This window comes from Microtus pennsylvanicus, chromosome 2, assembly GCF_037038515.1.
Source record: "Microtus pennsylvanicus isolate mMicPen1 chromosome 2, mMicPen1.hap1, whole genome shotgun sequence".
Classification (NCBI taxonomy): Eukaryota; Metazoa; Chordata; class Mammalia; order Rodentia; family Cricetidae; genus Microtus; species Microtus pennsylvanicus.
This window is the reverse complement of record NC_134580.1, coordinates 62,841,720-62,856,538: the sequence shown is the minus strand read 5'-3', so window position 1 is coordinate 62,856,538 and position 14,819 is coordinate 62,841,720. Positions and strand designations below refer to the sequence as shown.

The 14,819-nt window shown below is 44.5% G+C and overlaps 1 protein-coding gene across 2 annotated transcripts in view; it reads left to right on the top strand.

Moving 5' to 3' along the window:
• Grhl2 (grainyhead like transcription factor 2) overlaps positions 1-14,819 on the top strand; it is a 124,741-nt gene that overhangs the window by 44,208 nt on the left and 65,714 nt on the right. For both annotated transcript variants that reach the window (XM_075961180.1, XM_075961179.1), the window contains exons 5-7: positions 5,543-5,598; positions 7,282-7,438; positions 10,118-10,229. In XM_075961180.1, coding sequence (XP_075817295.1) covers positions 5,543-5,598; positions 7,282-7,438; positions 10,118-10,229 — 325 coding nt within the window. The remainder of the gene's footprint in view (positions 1-5,542; positions 5,599-7,281; positions 7,439-10,117; positions 10,230-14,819) is intronic.

Here is a 14,819-nt window from a genome sequence, read left to right as displayed (position 1 = left end):
GGCTCACGTTGGTAGCTGTGATACTGTGAATGTGGGGTTCAGCGGAGGATGGTGCCTCCCTTGTCAGCCTTGTCTGTGTTACACCAGGAGCATTGTGGCTGGGAAGTCAGGACAGGGTGTGGTTCTCCTGGGCTGTGACTTGCTCTCACAGAACATGCCGGCTCTAACATGGTGATAGCACAGTTCGTAATGAGGACTGAACTTGGCCTACAACTACCGAGCCACTGTGCTACCACTGAGTGACATCCTAGCCTTGGATTTTTCTTTCTCTTTTTGCAAGAGTATGATGCATGCTCTGCCCTTCTAGAAACATTCGTAAAGATGGGACCTGCTCTGGTCTTGCTTAACACGGCACCTTTCACGCGTGGCTCACCAGCTGGCGTGAAGAGAGTCTTTAGCACACTCAGGCAAATGATTGAACGAACGAGAAAGTTGAAACCAGTGAGAAAAGACATAGCTCTGTTTAACTGACTCAGATTTTCCCACAGATAATGCTTGTCTTATTGTGGTATATATTCTTAGCATATGTCTTCTCTTTGCCTCTCAAGACCAAAACCAGAATGCTAATAGCCATTTTAAATATGCTGATGTGTGAGGACCTAATCTATGTTCTCACACTTTTTAGTTGAAAATATATTTTTTTCATCCAGTATGTTCTGATCGTGGTTCCCTCTCTCATCTTCTCCCAGATCCACTCCACCTCCCCATCCAAATGGTTGGGAGCATCCGCTATTCTTCCAGAGGTCCTGAGTTCAGTTCCTGTAACCACATCGAGGTTCACAACCATATGTAATGAGATGTGGTGCCCTCTTCTGGTGGGCAGGGATGCAAGCAGGCAGAACACTGTATACATAATAAATCTTTAAAAAAAAAAAAGAGGTAAAGAAATGGGCAAATAAAACAATCCAGAATAAAACAAAGCAAATAAATAAGAGGAAAAAAATCCAAACGAAAAGAAAGAGAAGCGAACATACACACACACACACACACACACACACACACACACACACGTACCCACACACACTCGCTCTCCATAAAAATACCAAATTGGAAACTATAATATATAAGCAAAGGGCCAGTAAGGTTAAAAAAAATGCCCAGATACACCATTATGAAACAAACAAACAAAAAAATCCAAATACTCTTGAGTTTGTTTTGAGTTGGCTAGGCACATGGCCTGCCCTTATGTACGGTTTGTATACACAGTATTATCATTTCTTTACCGAGTCCAGATGAGTAAGAAATCGGTAACTGTTTTGCATGAAACTGTGGCGGGGTGCAGCGGTCTGTGTCTGCTGGCCTTTTTATGATGCTATACGCAGTACTAAAGGCTCTGCGTGGAGTGGAGGCCCCTGACAACAGTGGTCAGAAAAGCATTTGGGCCCTAATTCTCAACCCTAAATCATCTAGGCCCATGCCACGTACCAAGTGAACATCTAAATGACGGTGATGTTTTCTAAGTGGACTGTCTACTTAGTTTAAAAAAAAAAAGACTATAAAGATAATATAAAAGAATCAAAGAAAAATTAACAATGAGGAAAGATGATCACATAGGTGGCGTCCGCTTTCTTACACATAGACATTTAAGAACTGGAACAGAACTCTGGTGTTGGCCTGCTTTTATTGCCAGTGAGATAAGTTCTCACAGTATCGTATGTTCCCACACCACCTGGGAGAGTAAAAACATGGGTTTCACAAGTCCAGTGTGTGCAGCCCCCTGTCCCTTCCTTAGGCCACTAAGCCCAGAGCATGGAAAGATTCATATAGCCATGCTCCTTAATGCTGACTCCCACGGTTGCTGGAATTGTTGCAGCGTCCTTGAAGCTCAGACCTTGGAAATCATCCTTCCTATCCAAAGCCACTTCCTCAAACACCTTAGAAAACATCAGGGTACGCGCCCACATCACAATTTCCTAATTCTGAGCCATAGACCAGTCCAGCTGAACAGAACTTTCGGTAACAATGAACACTTTTTTCCGTGCCTTCCAATAGGCTAAGTCGACAGCCAGATTTAACAACTTAGCTGGCTGAGTAAAGGGGCATTTGAGTGTTTGTTAACTTAGGCTTACACAGCACATATGTCTACTGCAGTGGACTGTGACCATCTAGACCATGAGTTTTCCCCTTCTTAGTTTGTCCACAGATGTTTTCTTTAAAAAAAAAATTATGATACTGTGTATACAAACCGTACATAAGGGCAGGCTATGTGCCTAGCCAACTCAAAACAAACTCAAGGGTATTTGGGAAGTTTTTTTTGTTGCATAATGGTTTATCAGGGCATTTTTTTAACCTTACTGTCGATGTTTATACTCATCGCCTCACCTTGACTCAGGTGGCTCCCTTTTATCTGAATTCCCTTCTTAGCTGCTTTTGTCCACCAAAGCCCACAGATGGTGGATTCTCTGCAGACTTTCTGTTTCTCCCTGGTAAGGCCCACTCTATGCTCTTTCCTCTAGGACATGTGAATGAATGAGAGATTCACCATGGATTCTTCCTCTAGGATCCATGAATGAATGAGAGATTCACATGGACTTCTTCCTCTAGGACACATGAATGAATGAGATTCACATGGACTTCTTCCTCTAGGACACATGAATGAATGAGATTCACCATGGATTCTTCCTCTAGGACACATGAATGAATGAGAGATTCACCATGGACTTCCATGCACAGTTGGTTGCTGTATTTTAGTTTACTTTGTTGTTGCTTTTTATGTAAATATGTTCTTCTCAACCATTTTTTTTTCTTGAGGCCAAGGCGGTATTTTATATATTTTCTATATGTCTTCTAGCACCAAGCAGATGGTAAAGCTCTAGGAAATTCTCACAGAAGGGCTTACAGACTGACCAATGGCGAAAGAAACAAAGCAGTGCATTCGATTCTCCGCCATGATTGTTAAGTCGACCGACTCTTGTACGGTGTGCAGAGCTCATGTGGGTGGGGAAACTCTGAGGGAAGCCCATCTTATTGGGTCTGAGGAATAAGACTAGATGAGAAGGACTATAGTATGCCAACAGAAACTGCAGAGTTAGATGATGCTGAATTCTGAACATGATAAGTGGGGGCTCTGAAGAGCATTTGGACAAAGAGTGGAGATGAGAGGAAGGAGAAGGTTCCACAAACAGATGACTCACAGGGTCAGAGAGGAAGGACCGTATGTACGTATGTGTGGACAACATGTATGCATGCCCTTTCACCCATATTATATTTGATTTATAGGTCAAGAGTTTGTGTGTGTACCTTTTTTTTTTATTGAGCTCTACATTTTTCTCTGCTCCCTTCCCTGCTTCTCCTCTTCCCCCTTCAACCCTCCCCCAAGGTCCCCATTCTCCCAATTTACTCAGGAGATCTTGCCTTTTTCTACTTTCTATTTCCCATGTAGATTAGATCTATGTAAATCTCTCTTAGTGTTCTCATTGTTGTCTAAGTTCTCTGGGATTGTGGTTTGTAGGCTGGCTTTCTTTGCTTTATGTTTAAAAACCACCTATGAATGAGTACATGTGATAATTGTCCCTTTGTGTCTGGGTTACCTCACTCAAAATAATGTTTTCTAGCTCTATCCATTTTCCTGCAAAATTCAAGCTGTCATTATTTTATTTCTGCTGTGTAGTACTCCATTGTGTAAATGTACCACATTTCCCTTATTCATTCTTTGATCGAGGGGCACTTAGGTTGTTTCCAGCTATGATAAACAAAGCTGCTATGGACATAGTTGAGCACATGTCCTTGTGGCACGATTGAGCATCCTTTGGATATATATCTAAAAGTGTTATTGCTGGGTCTTGAGGAAGGTTGTTTCCTAATTTTCTGAGAAATTGCCACACTGACATCCAAAGGGTTGTACCAGTTTGCGTTCCCACCAGCAATGCAGAAGTGTTCCCTTTCCCCCACAACCTCTCCAGCATAAGTTGTCATCAGTGTTTTTTGATTTTGGCCATTCTTACAGGTGTAAGATGGAATCTCAGAGTTGTTTTGATTTGCATTTCTCTGACGACTAAGGATGTTGAACATTTCCTTAAGTGTCTTTTAGCCATTTTAGATTCCTCTGTTGAGAATTCTCTGTTTAGGTCTGTACTCCGTTTTTTATTGAATTATTTGTTCTTTTGGTGTCCAATTTCTTGAGTTCTTTGTATATTTCGGAGATCAGACCTCTGTTTGATGTGGGGTTAGTGGAGATCTTTTCCCATTCTGTAGGCTGTCATTTTGTCTTGTTGACCATGTCCTAAGCTTTTCAGTTTCAGGAGGTCCTATTTATTGTTTCTCAGTGTCTGTGCTGCTGTGGTTCTATTTAGGAAGTGGTTCCCTGTGCCAATGCATTCACTTTCTCTTCTATAAGGTTCAGTGTGGCTGACTTTATGTTGAGGTCTTTGATCCATTTGGACTTCAGTTTTGTGCATGGTGATAGATATGGGTCTATTTTCATTCTTCTACATGTTGATATCCTGTTATGCCAGCACCACTTGTTAAATATGCTTTCTTTTTTCCATTTGATATTTTTTGCTTCTTTATCAAAGATCAGGTGCTTGAAGATGTGTGGATTGATATCTGGGTCTTCTATTCTGTTTCATTGGTCCTCCTGTCTGTTCTTATACCAATACTGTGTGTGTGTTCTTGTGTGTGATCATGGGCCATGGTGTGTGGGGAGGTCAGAGGAAAACTTACAGATGTTAGTCTTCCCCTTCTGCTATGTGATCTTTGGGTATCAAACTCAGGCCCTCAGGTTTGTGGACAAGACCCTTCACATACTGAGCTGTGTCACTTCTCTTAGCATTAAAATCTGAAACTGTGTCAATGTAGCAGTGCACGCGTGCACACACACACACAAGGCTGCTGTTGGTGTAACACTAACCTTAGAGCCGCCTCTCAAAGTCTCTGAGAACATCTGCCAGGAGAGGTGGTTAGAAGACTGGGTTCAGTCAGCATGTTACTATTTACTAGGATCTGACACACACACAAAATGTTCGTGCTTACCGATCACACTTTCAGTGTTCTGCCAGTCTGTTTAATGTGATCACACACAGTGAACAGACTTTTGGGGGGGCAGGTAAGGGGACAGGGTTTCTCTGTGTAGACCTGATTGTCTTGGAACTGGCTCTGTAGACCAGGCTGGCCTCACCACCACCACCAGGTTTATGAGTCATCCTTAACAGAGAAAATACCACACACTTTCATGTGTCAGGTAAATTAGCTAAAAATTGATCCTTGATGGTCCTACTCTGGAAACTGTGCTTCTAAGCACCTATTAGCAGCCTTGGGTATGTCATTTTGTCTGTAATTAGGTTTCCACTGATTTTGTATTTGTAGCAGTTGAAATAAATTGTTAGGAAAAACAGAAAATTGAAAAAAAATGGTTTATATGTTTGAAGACACAGGACCCCTGCAGATATCTTGGGAACACACTAATCTTCCCTCTCCAGGAGAGGGTGAAATGGGAATAGGATATAGTTGCTTCTACATTATTGTTTACATTTGGTTTTTGTTTTTTATTGTTTACATATATTCCCAGGCTATTTGTTTTAAATGTATAATTTAAAATTTTCAGAAATTTCGGAGTGCTTCTGTCGGAGCTGAGGATTACATGTATGACCAGGCATCAAGGTAGGTCACCAGGAGGCATGTAACTGACAGCCTTTACCGTTTGTTCTATGACTTTATGTGTCAGGTCTTTTCTCGGCACGTATGTCTGTGCACCACTTGTGTACCTGGTTCCCATAGAGGCCAGAGGAGGGATTTCCCCTGGCCTGGAGCCACAGTTACTGATGGTTGTGAGCTGTCACGTGGGTGCTGGGAACCAAACCTGGGATTTCTGAAAGAGCGGTGCTCTTAACCACTGAACCATCTCTCCAACACCAACGCTCAGGTTTTTATCAAATAAGAGAAATTAAAAAAAAAAGTTAAATGATTTCTTACTCTTAAAGTTAAAATATATTTAACACGGAAAGTAGACTTCCCTTAATCCTGTTAGTGAGTTTGTGTTTGAGTGGCCCCTGCCTTCTGGAGACTGAGGGATGAGTGGGCCGCATAACTGAGCAGAGGAGAGGGACCAGCGAGTCACAAAGCGAGTTTATTATGCCGTCTTCTGTGCATTATCCCACAGTGAAACCGAAACAAGTCTTTCTGGAAGGACAAATCAAACGGAAAAGATATGGTTCGAGCCTATTATATTAAGTTTAAACAATTGATATAGTCTTTAGAATTAGAAAAAGTCAATGTGTTTTGTTTTATAGACAGTAGCTTAAAAATAAGAAATTCTAGGGGCTGGAGAGATGGCTCAGTGGTTAAGAGCATTGCCTGCTCTTCCAAAGGTCCTGAGTTCAATTCCCGGCAACCACATGGTGGCTCACAACCATCTGGAATGGGGTCTGGTGCCCTCTTCTGACCTGCAGGCATACACACAGACAGAATATTGTATACATAATAAATAAATAAAATAAATATTTAAAAAAATAAGAAATTCTATTTGAGCAGAGATCTGCAGCTCTTTCTGCAATGAGCTAGACAGCAAACACCAGACCCTAGTGTTACAATAAAACCTTGTTTGCAAAGGCAGCCAGTGCACCAGTTTTCGCAAGCCGTCATCTGCAAGCCCAGTTTGGAGTAGCCTCACCGTGAATCCCTCTGCAGGTCTGTAAACAAGAAATGGCCAGCTCTTGTGGCATGTGCCTACGATGCCTGTCCAGAAGTTTGAGGTAGAAGATCACAACCAACTTCCAGGGCAGTCTAATCTCCAGCAAGACCTCTTCTTAAAATGAGGATGTAGCTCAGTGATAGGACACTGTCCTGGAATGTGTGAGGTTGTGAGTTCAAGCCCCTTTATTGTAAAGCAAACCAAACGAGATGAAAACACCCCCTGTAAGAGAGGGAGAAGAATGCTTAGTAGTGAACGTTTGAATGTGGGGTTTTCATATTCTGAGATATTTTTGGGTAAGTTGTGGCTAGATATGAAGAAAACTGGGCAAATACATAAACTGAAGAGAAACACTGATGTCTGACTTGTTCTTAAGCTGAATATCCCAAGATCTGCCCACGGTTCTCTGGCATGAGTTTGCCCAGCACATCCTGGACTTTCTCCCCACTTAAACCATCTGGTTTATGAGCCATGGTTAAAAATGCTGTGGATATTATAGAGCACTGACCCTTGGTCTGGACTCATTTCTGCTGCTATATTGCGTGTTTTGTCTGTAATGTAGAGTAAATGTTTGCTAATATTTGTGTAAAGTTCTGTCTATGTGAGGCCTGAACATTCACATGCTTGCGCTGACCGCTCTTCTCTCTTCACAGCGGGACGTTTCAGTACACCCTGGAAGCCACCAAATCTCTCCGTCAGAAGCAGGGGGAGGGCCCCATGACCTACCTCAACAAAGGACAGTTCTATGCCATAACCCTCAGTGAGACCGGAGACAACAAATGCTTCCGACACCCCATCAGCAAAGTCAGGGTATGGGCCGCATTTCTCTAAAGTATGGGGTAGCCGGAGGGCTGGTATTACTCCTCATATCCTTGTGGAATGGCATGGAAAAAAAATTCCAAAATAAATAGCTCAGAAAGTTTGGTGCAAGAGAACCGATTGGCTCCTAGTTTATCATTTTAATCAGTAACCAATAAACCCCAGGGGAGCAACTTGGTTGAACATGCTTTTTCATCGTATCCAAGAAATTCCTCTTACCTCATTCCCGGCTTGTAGGCTGTGTAGCTGCTTTCAGTTGGCCTGTAAATCAGGATGTTTGTGGGTGCAGGGTAGCTGAGAATATTTCTTGCTGAGTCCTGGACCATTTACAAGTCTCCCAAAGCCTTCTACAGCTCTCGGCTTACACAGAATTCACAAGATGAACTCCCATCCCCGCCAGCAGTAGCTTGGAGGGATTTCAGGTTCATGAGTATGAATCTCATTTGTGGGAAACGACACCAGAGTCCTCGCTGTCTGCTTTGGGAGCCTGCCAGTATCTGGTATTCCCACCACTGCCAACAGGGAGGGGTCAGCTAATCTGTCTCTACTTGAAAGGAAAGTTACTGCGGGCTTTAGGAAGGGTTTCCTGCAGAATAGGTTTTCCTGGTCTGTGCTATGCCGCTTCTTGCTGCTGTACCAGCAGTGAGAAGTAGGGAGCTGTAGCGCGTCTAGGGCACCGTGCTCCCACTGCGTGCCTGCTGCGCGGTGAGCCCATTGGCCGTTGTGAGGAACATTGACATGTTCCAACCCTATGGCAGAGCCAGGGTGGAGGACACTGCATGAAGAGGTCCCACGGTGACAGTGTCTTCCCGTACGAGGGACTGTATAGATACCACATATCCAATAACTTATTGAAACTAACCATGACCCTTTTGAATAATAATGAACTCATTGTACTGTTGTAATATGACATGTACGAAAACTTGGCTTTCAGAAGCTAATAAGTGACGATAGTTAAGATGGGAGGGGCCTCTGGCGTAGGTGCCAGCTTCCTGTCTCTAACTCTTCTAAGCATGAGGGGGTTGCATTGTGCTGGGGTTGTCTAGTTCTAGTCTGTGGGAGGCTTTGGGCTCCATCCCCAGTACCACCAAGAAAACCAACTATGACTAGAAACTGTTCCTTGGAGCTTCCTGAAGGAAAGAAAAACAGAGAAATTCTCCCAGAGTTCTCCATTTAGACATGGGTGTCTTGGAAGAATACCTGGGATGCATTTGTTTTTCCTTTAAGAAGTCTTAAGTTCCAGGCAAGAATATAACCATATATGCATGAGTTCCACACAGTACCGTTTAAACACTCTGAAATGGTGGCAGCCATCTAAGGAAGGGACAACAGTCTCCCAACAGGTCCACTTTGATGAGATCATGAAATCTTTTAATATGGAAATTTTATGCTGGGTATGATGGTGCACACCTCTAATACCAGTACTTGGGAGGCAGAGGGAGATGGATCTCTGAAAGTTCAAGTTTTATAGACCAGACTGGCCTCAAGCAAGTTCTAGGATAGACAGGGCTACGCAGAAAAATTCTGTCTCAAAAAACCAAAACCAACCAACCAAACAAACAAATAAAAACATCCAAAATCCAAAACAAAACAAAAAAATTGGTTAATATTCAAATTTTATCTCCTTTTGTTCCATTTTGATTGAAAATGTTATCTGAACCAGTTTGGTTACATACTTATAATTCCATCTTTCCGGAGGCTGAGACAGGGGGATTGCCGCCTGCATTCCAGAAATGACAGTGAATATATATATAAATTCAGTTTAATGAGTCTGTTTGTAATTTAGAACGGAGTTGAAGTTTGGATTCTTATTTCTGTGAGATAAGAATTAGTTCTCTAGCTCACGTAAGGAACAATCACATTTTATTGACGTGTATAGCTGCCCTTGTACTTGTGGGGTTTTAAATCTCTGTTGATCAGTGTGAGTTGTCTCCTAGCATTTCTATATTTCCTGTGTAACCCTCCATTACCTGCTGCACTCCAGCCGGAGGCTCTTCTAGTCGAGAGACGGATGTCTGCTGCTTTAGAGGACACCAGTTCCTTCTAAGACAGAAGCTTTCAGACGAGTTGATTCCCAGGGCAAACCAAATGCCCATTGGTGCTCTAGCGAATCACTCAAAATAGCAAAGCTGCCGGATTGCTTCGTCTGATTGTTTGTGATGGTGCGGGAAGAATACGGGTTCTGCTCCTCTGTGCTGTTTGTAGTTTGTGTGTGTGGGTGGTGTGTACACGCGTAAGGCCCACACAGGGGATAACTTGTGGAAGTTGGTTCTCTCCTTCCACCCTCTGGGTCTGTGAAGTCTAACTCAGGTTGCTAGGCTTGGTAGCAAACGCCTTAACTCATTGAGGTATCTCATTGCCCTATTCTCTGGTCATTTTTGTTTTGTTTTGTTTTGTTTATTCTTCGAGACACGGTTTCTCTGTGTAGCCTTTGCTGTCCTGGAACTCAGTCTGTAGACCAGGCTGACTTCAAACTCAGGAGTCTGCCTGCTTTTGTCTCCCGAGTGTGGATTAAAGACCAGAGCCCCACTGTGCCCAGCTCTCTGTACTTTCTTAAACAATAAAAGGTTCATTCTAGAAACATACCCATGGTAGCACTGCCAGAGTGGGGACTGTGTGACGTAGTGGGACACTGAACGAGAGGCTAACGGCGGCTCTTCTCCCCTGCAGAGTGTGGTGATGGTAGTCTTCAGTGAGGACAAGAACCGAGATGAGCAGCTGAAATACTGGAAATACTGGCATTCCCGGCAGCACACAGCCAAGCAGAGGGTCCTGGACATTGGTGAGTTGCCTGACTCTAGGCTCCAGCAAGCTAGCAGGCTGCCAGTCGGAGCCCAGTACAGTGACCACAGTAGAGACTCATGCAGGGCTTTGCCTGCAGGGATCATGCATGCTACCTGTGATAATATGGTTAGTACACACGTCAGACTGAAAATCAGTCGGGCTGAGAAGAGAACAAGGCATTTCCCTTCCAACAAATTCAATTTACATACTAACAGTAATGTGTTTGCGAGAATCATGACAGTGTCCAAAACATTTCCATGTCCGTGTTTGTGCCAAACAGGCCGTGAGCAGGTCAGATAAACTCTTATCCCCTCTCCATGATAAAGCTCAGGGATCAAGACCCCTCGGGGCGGTGTGTGTGTGTGTCTGTCTGTCTGTCTTGTGACTCTGCAGCTCTGTTCCAAGTCCTTTTCATTCCCACATGAACCCACTGCAAGAATAGGTGGTCAGAAGACCTGAGAGACCTGGTCTACCAGGCCAGAAGAAATGAGCCTGCTGAGTTTATTGTCTGCTCCTAAACGCAATGTCTGCTCTCTAGAGACCAAGGAGGCTTCCGGACAGCACCATCTCCCCAGGGTCCAGACAGAAAGGCAGACATCTTGCCAAGTAGTCAAGCAGTTCCTTGCCAAGTTTGGAAAGGATGGAGTATTGGGAGGCAATCCTGATAGTATCTGAGGGATTGGGGAATCAAAGGGGAGCCACCCAGTGGGAGCGGGGACCACAGAGGAAGCAGCTTTCCATTGGGAGGTGGAACCCAGAGGAACTGCTGCCAGCCGCAAGCTCGGTGCCAACCTGGAGAAGTGCCCAGAGTTTCCTGCTTCTGAGCTCCACACCTGGGTTTCTCACTGGTGAGATCGAACCCAATGCCAGGGGGCACAGGGCCCCAGAGATGGAATTTGTGAAGATAAGCTTCGAGACCCAGAGGAGAGCTGGAGAAATGAAATAGATTTCAAAACAATCGGAAATTTCATGAACGTATAGGCAGTAATACATGGGTTTAGTAATATTATTCACAGAAAAAATAAAGCAAATCACATTTTCTTGTATTTATGGTCATAACCCTTTCTTTAGACTAAGGCTATGGTCTCAGTGAAGGAAGGCAGAAGGCAGATTTTCACTGGATATCACATAGTATTAACCTGGTAAAAGGATTCTTGTTTTCATTTCCTAAACAACGGAACAGGGCTTTGTAGATTTTTTTTTATTGTGGTACCTACCCTTAGTAGCTCCCTGGACCAGATGATCAGATGGCAGAGATAAGCTAGTGACTAGATTAGAGGGTCACTAGAGGGCATTTTAAAACTAATTTGCATACAGCCTGTAGAATGGTTAAGCTCCTCCCATTCCTCATTTCCCTCATCTCCACACACAGAGGGCTTGAGTGGATGGAGAGAGACACACAGGAAACTGAGGCAGGGAGAAGGATCTGCCATGTGAGGTGACTGTCCTCAAAGTCAGTACAAGTGCTGGGGTAAGAACTGTCTTCCTAATCCAGTGCTCTGGGACAAAGGACCGGGGAACTTGTCCTAACCTGTTCTGTAACTGCCTGTGCAGCGAGCGGAGGAGCAATTTTATTTTATTTGAAAAGTTAGTCTTATAATTATTGCCCAAGAAAATGAGAGAAGCAATTAAATAGAAATATGGGCTCAGTTCAAATAAGACAAGTAATCGAGGCGTCTTGCTGGCTTGCCTGCCTATTCCGCGCTGACACTGGTATGGGGTTAAGTTTTCAGGGACTGCAGTAATTTCCCGCCTCTCAGGTCCTTCAGCTAAATCTCTTCTTTGTTACCTCCCGTTTGCTTTCAGCCTTTCCTCCCCTAGAGAGCCTCACATGTGTGTGAGTGCAGAGTGTGGGTGCAAAAAGACGTGCGTATGCACACTTCTGCACGTGTAAACACACACACACACTCTTTAAGATGACATTTAACAAAAAGCTTCATGGGAGGCTAGGCTGCTTGTTTCCAGCCTGAGATCAAGGCATAGAATCTGTTCCTATGCTTCCAGAGCCTAATCTCCCTCCGAGTCTAACTTAAGCCTGAAAATTGCTCAGGGAAAAACTATGCAACTGGAGGTTCAGTCAAGATTCAAACAAACAAACAAACAAACAAATAAACACACCCACATTCCTGGCTGGAGATGGTGCAGTGGTTAGGCCTTTTGCTAGCCTCTGCTCTCACAGAACACCCAGGTTCAATACCTAGCATCCACGTGGCGGCTCATAAGCATTTGTGATCTAGTTCTAGCACATCCAAAGCCTCTTCTGTCCTCCCTGGACACCAGGTATGCACATGGTGCATACATATCCACGCAGGCGAAACACTCAGAAATTTAGACACACAATCAGATAAATCTAACAGCAACCAAAAGACAGTTCCCAGATCTCCACCAGTGTCTGTTGTTACCGCTAGTCAGTGACCTTCAGTTTTTGAATGAGAAACTGAGACCCAGGCCTCTTTAAAGTTCATTGTACATTTAAAATAAACGTATGTGTGAATGTGTGTGAGCGTCAGAGGACACAGAGGACACTGTAGGAATTGGCTTTCTTCTTACCATGTGGCTTTCTGGAATTGAATCTATGTCCTCAGGCTTAAAAGTAGGGGCTTCCACTGGCCGTCTTATTGATCTAAGCTAAGTTCTTCTTTTGATACAGGGTCTCACTATGTAGCAGTGACTGACCTGGGACTCATCTGTAGAGCAGGATGGTCTCAGATTTACAGAGCTCTGCCTCCCAAGGGCTGGGTTTAAAGCCCCGTGCCACTATGCCCTGCAGTCTTTAGTGTTAGACATTATAGGACCCACGGTCTCTAAATTCTGCCTGCCACAGGTCTGGGTATGGGCATGAGTGTTTTCACCTCACTTTGTAGGGTGCTGAGGTAGCCAGCCCCAATCCCTGTTCTCCACCTCTCTGTGTTTCCGCTCCTACCCCTGCAGGGAGCCAAGTTCCCCCTCCTGCCACGGACTTTCCCCCCAACCAAGCTTTTCATTTACCCAGCATGCCCCTGCATTCATGCTTAGGGATATGCACCAGCTCTTGCATCAGTTACAGTGGGAGGACATTTTTGCTGTTCCTTACACAAGCTTATATTTTTTTGGAGGCCGCCCCTCATCACCCATTCCTCGTCCTTCACTCTGGCAAGGTGTTGTATGCTGCCTTGTGACCAGAGGAACCCCAGAAGTTCATCTGTGGCTCCATGAGAAAGAAAGGAACCGAAGCCAGGACCAGATTGAGCCTGTGTTCCCAGAGTCTGCAAGTTTTCAGCCAAGACGTCTCTTCATCAGCTACCCCCACTCCCACCCAGGGTGCTCTTTGCACGAACACGCATCTTATCAATGAGATTTCTGTCGCTGTGTGGTCCCATCACCCCCCGACTCTTATCTGTACCTCGCATCAGCACCCCTGTCTCCGAGTCGGCTACTGTTTATTCGTGTATGTTTGTGTTTCTTGCTGTTTCCTCTCTTTCTAGGAGGTAAACTCCATGATAAGCCTCTGCTCTGTGCTTAGCACAAAGCCAGAGACGCAGTGTGTGTTCTGTAAGCGCTGAATGAGTGTGAGCGGATGTGTGCACGAGGCTCCCAGACTGGCAGACGGTCGGTGTGAGGGAATGAACTGTACCCTAGCAACAGTTACTCCTTGTGCCCCACCTCCTATGCTCCAAGCTCTCTATCCATCATGTACTAACAAAATTCCTGCTCTGGAGGGGAGGCTGTGGTCGGGATGAATAAACAAACAAGTGAAAATTCACCCTCCAAACAATTGTTGTGTTGCCTGAAAGCTGGGTTGTGAGATGGCAGGGCAAGAACTCCATCCAAGTCCACCCGTGGTGAGTGTGGTGACTGCTCCCCCTCTCTGTGGTTTCTTTGCTCTATTACAGTGTCTGGTTGACTCTTGGTTCTGGTCCCAGAGTGACAGCAGACACCATAACTCACTCCGATAGCCTGCTGCCTTTGTCCTTGCCTTTCAACACCGAAGATTGACTACTACCTACCTACCTACCTACCTACCTACCTACCTACCTACCTACTACCTAACTGGGACTGTTGCGTAGATCTGGAATATCTGAAAGCTGGTTCAGATGTGTGGTTCTTATGTGCTGGTTCCTAGACTGTTTGGGGTGGGGTGAGGTCTGGAATATCTGAAAGCTGGTTCAGATGTGTGGTTCTTATGTGCTGGTTCCTAGACTGTTTGGGGTGGGGTGAGGACTCCACAGAAGTCAGACAAACACAAGTCACACAGCTCTTTCTTGTGAGTGCCTTGACTAATGGCAATTATTCCAGGCTGTAAATAAGTTTACGTTCTGCTGCTCAAGAAGCATTGCTTGTCAATTATGCCTCCCACATGGAAAGCCATGTAAATGATATTTGTGTTTGTCTTTGAGTTTAAAGGCTCCCCATTGTATTCAGACATTGAGTCAGCAAGGCCCATGTGTTTTTCCACACCAACTTGAGGAAATTTGCATATATCCATTCAGCTGAAGTTTATTGAACGTCTTCTGTAGGCCAGGCCTTTTTCAGCCCTGGAGATTAGAATGTAGCTAAGGAAAGGCCTTGCCCTCTGTTGCCACTACACAAAGGCAAGAAGACAATTGGC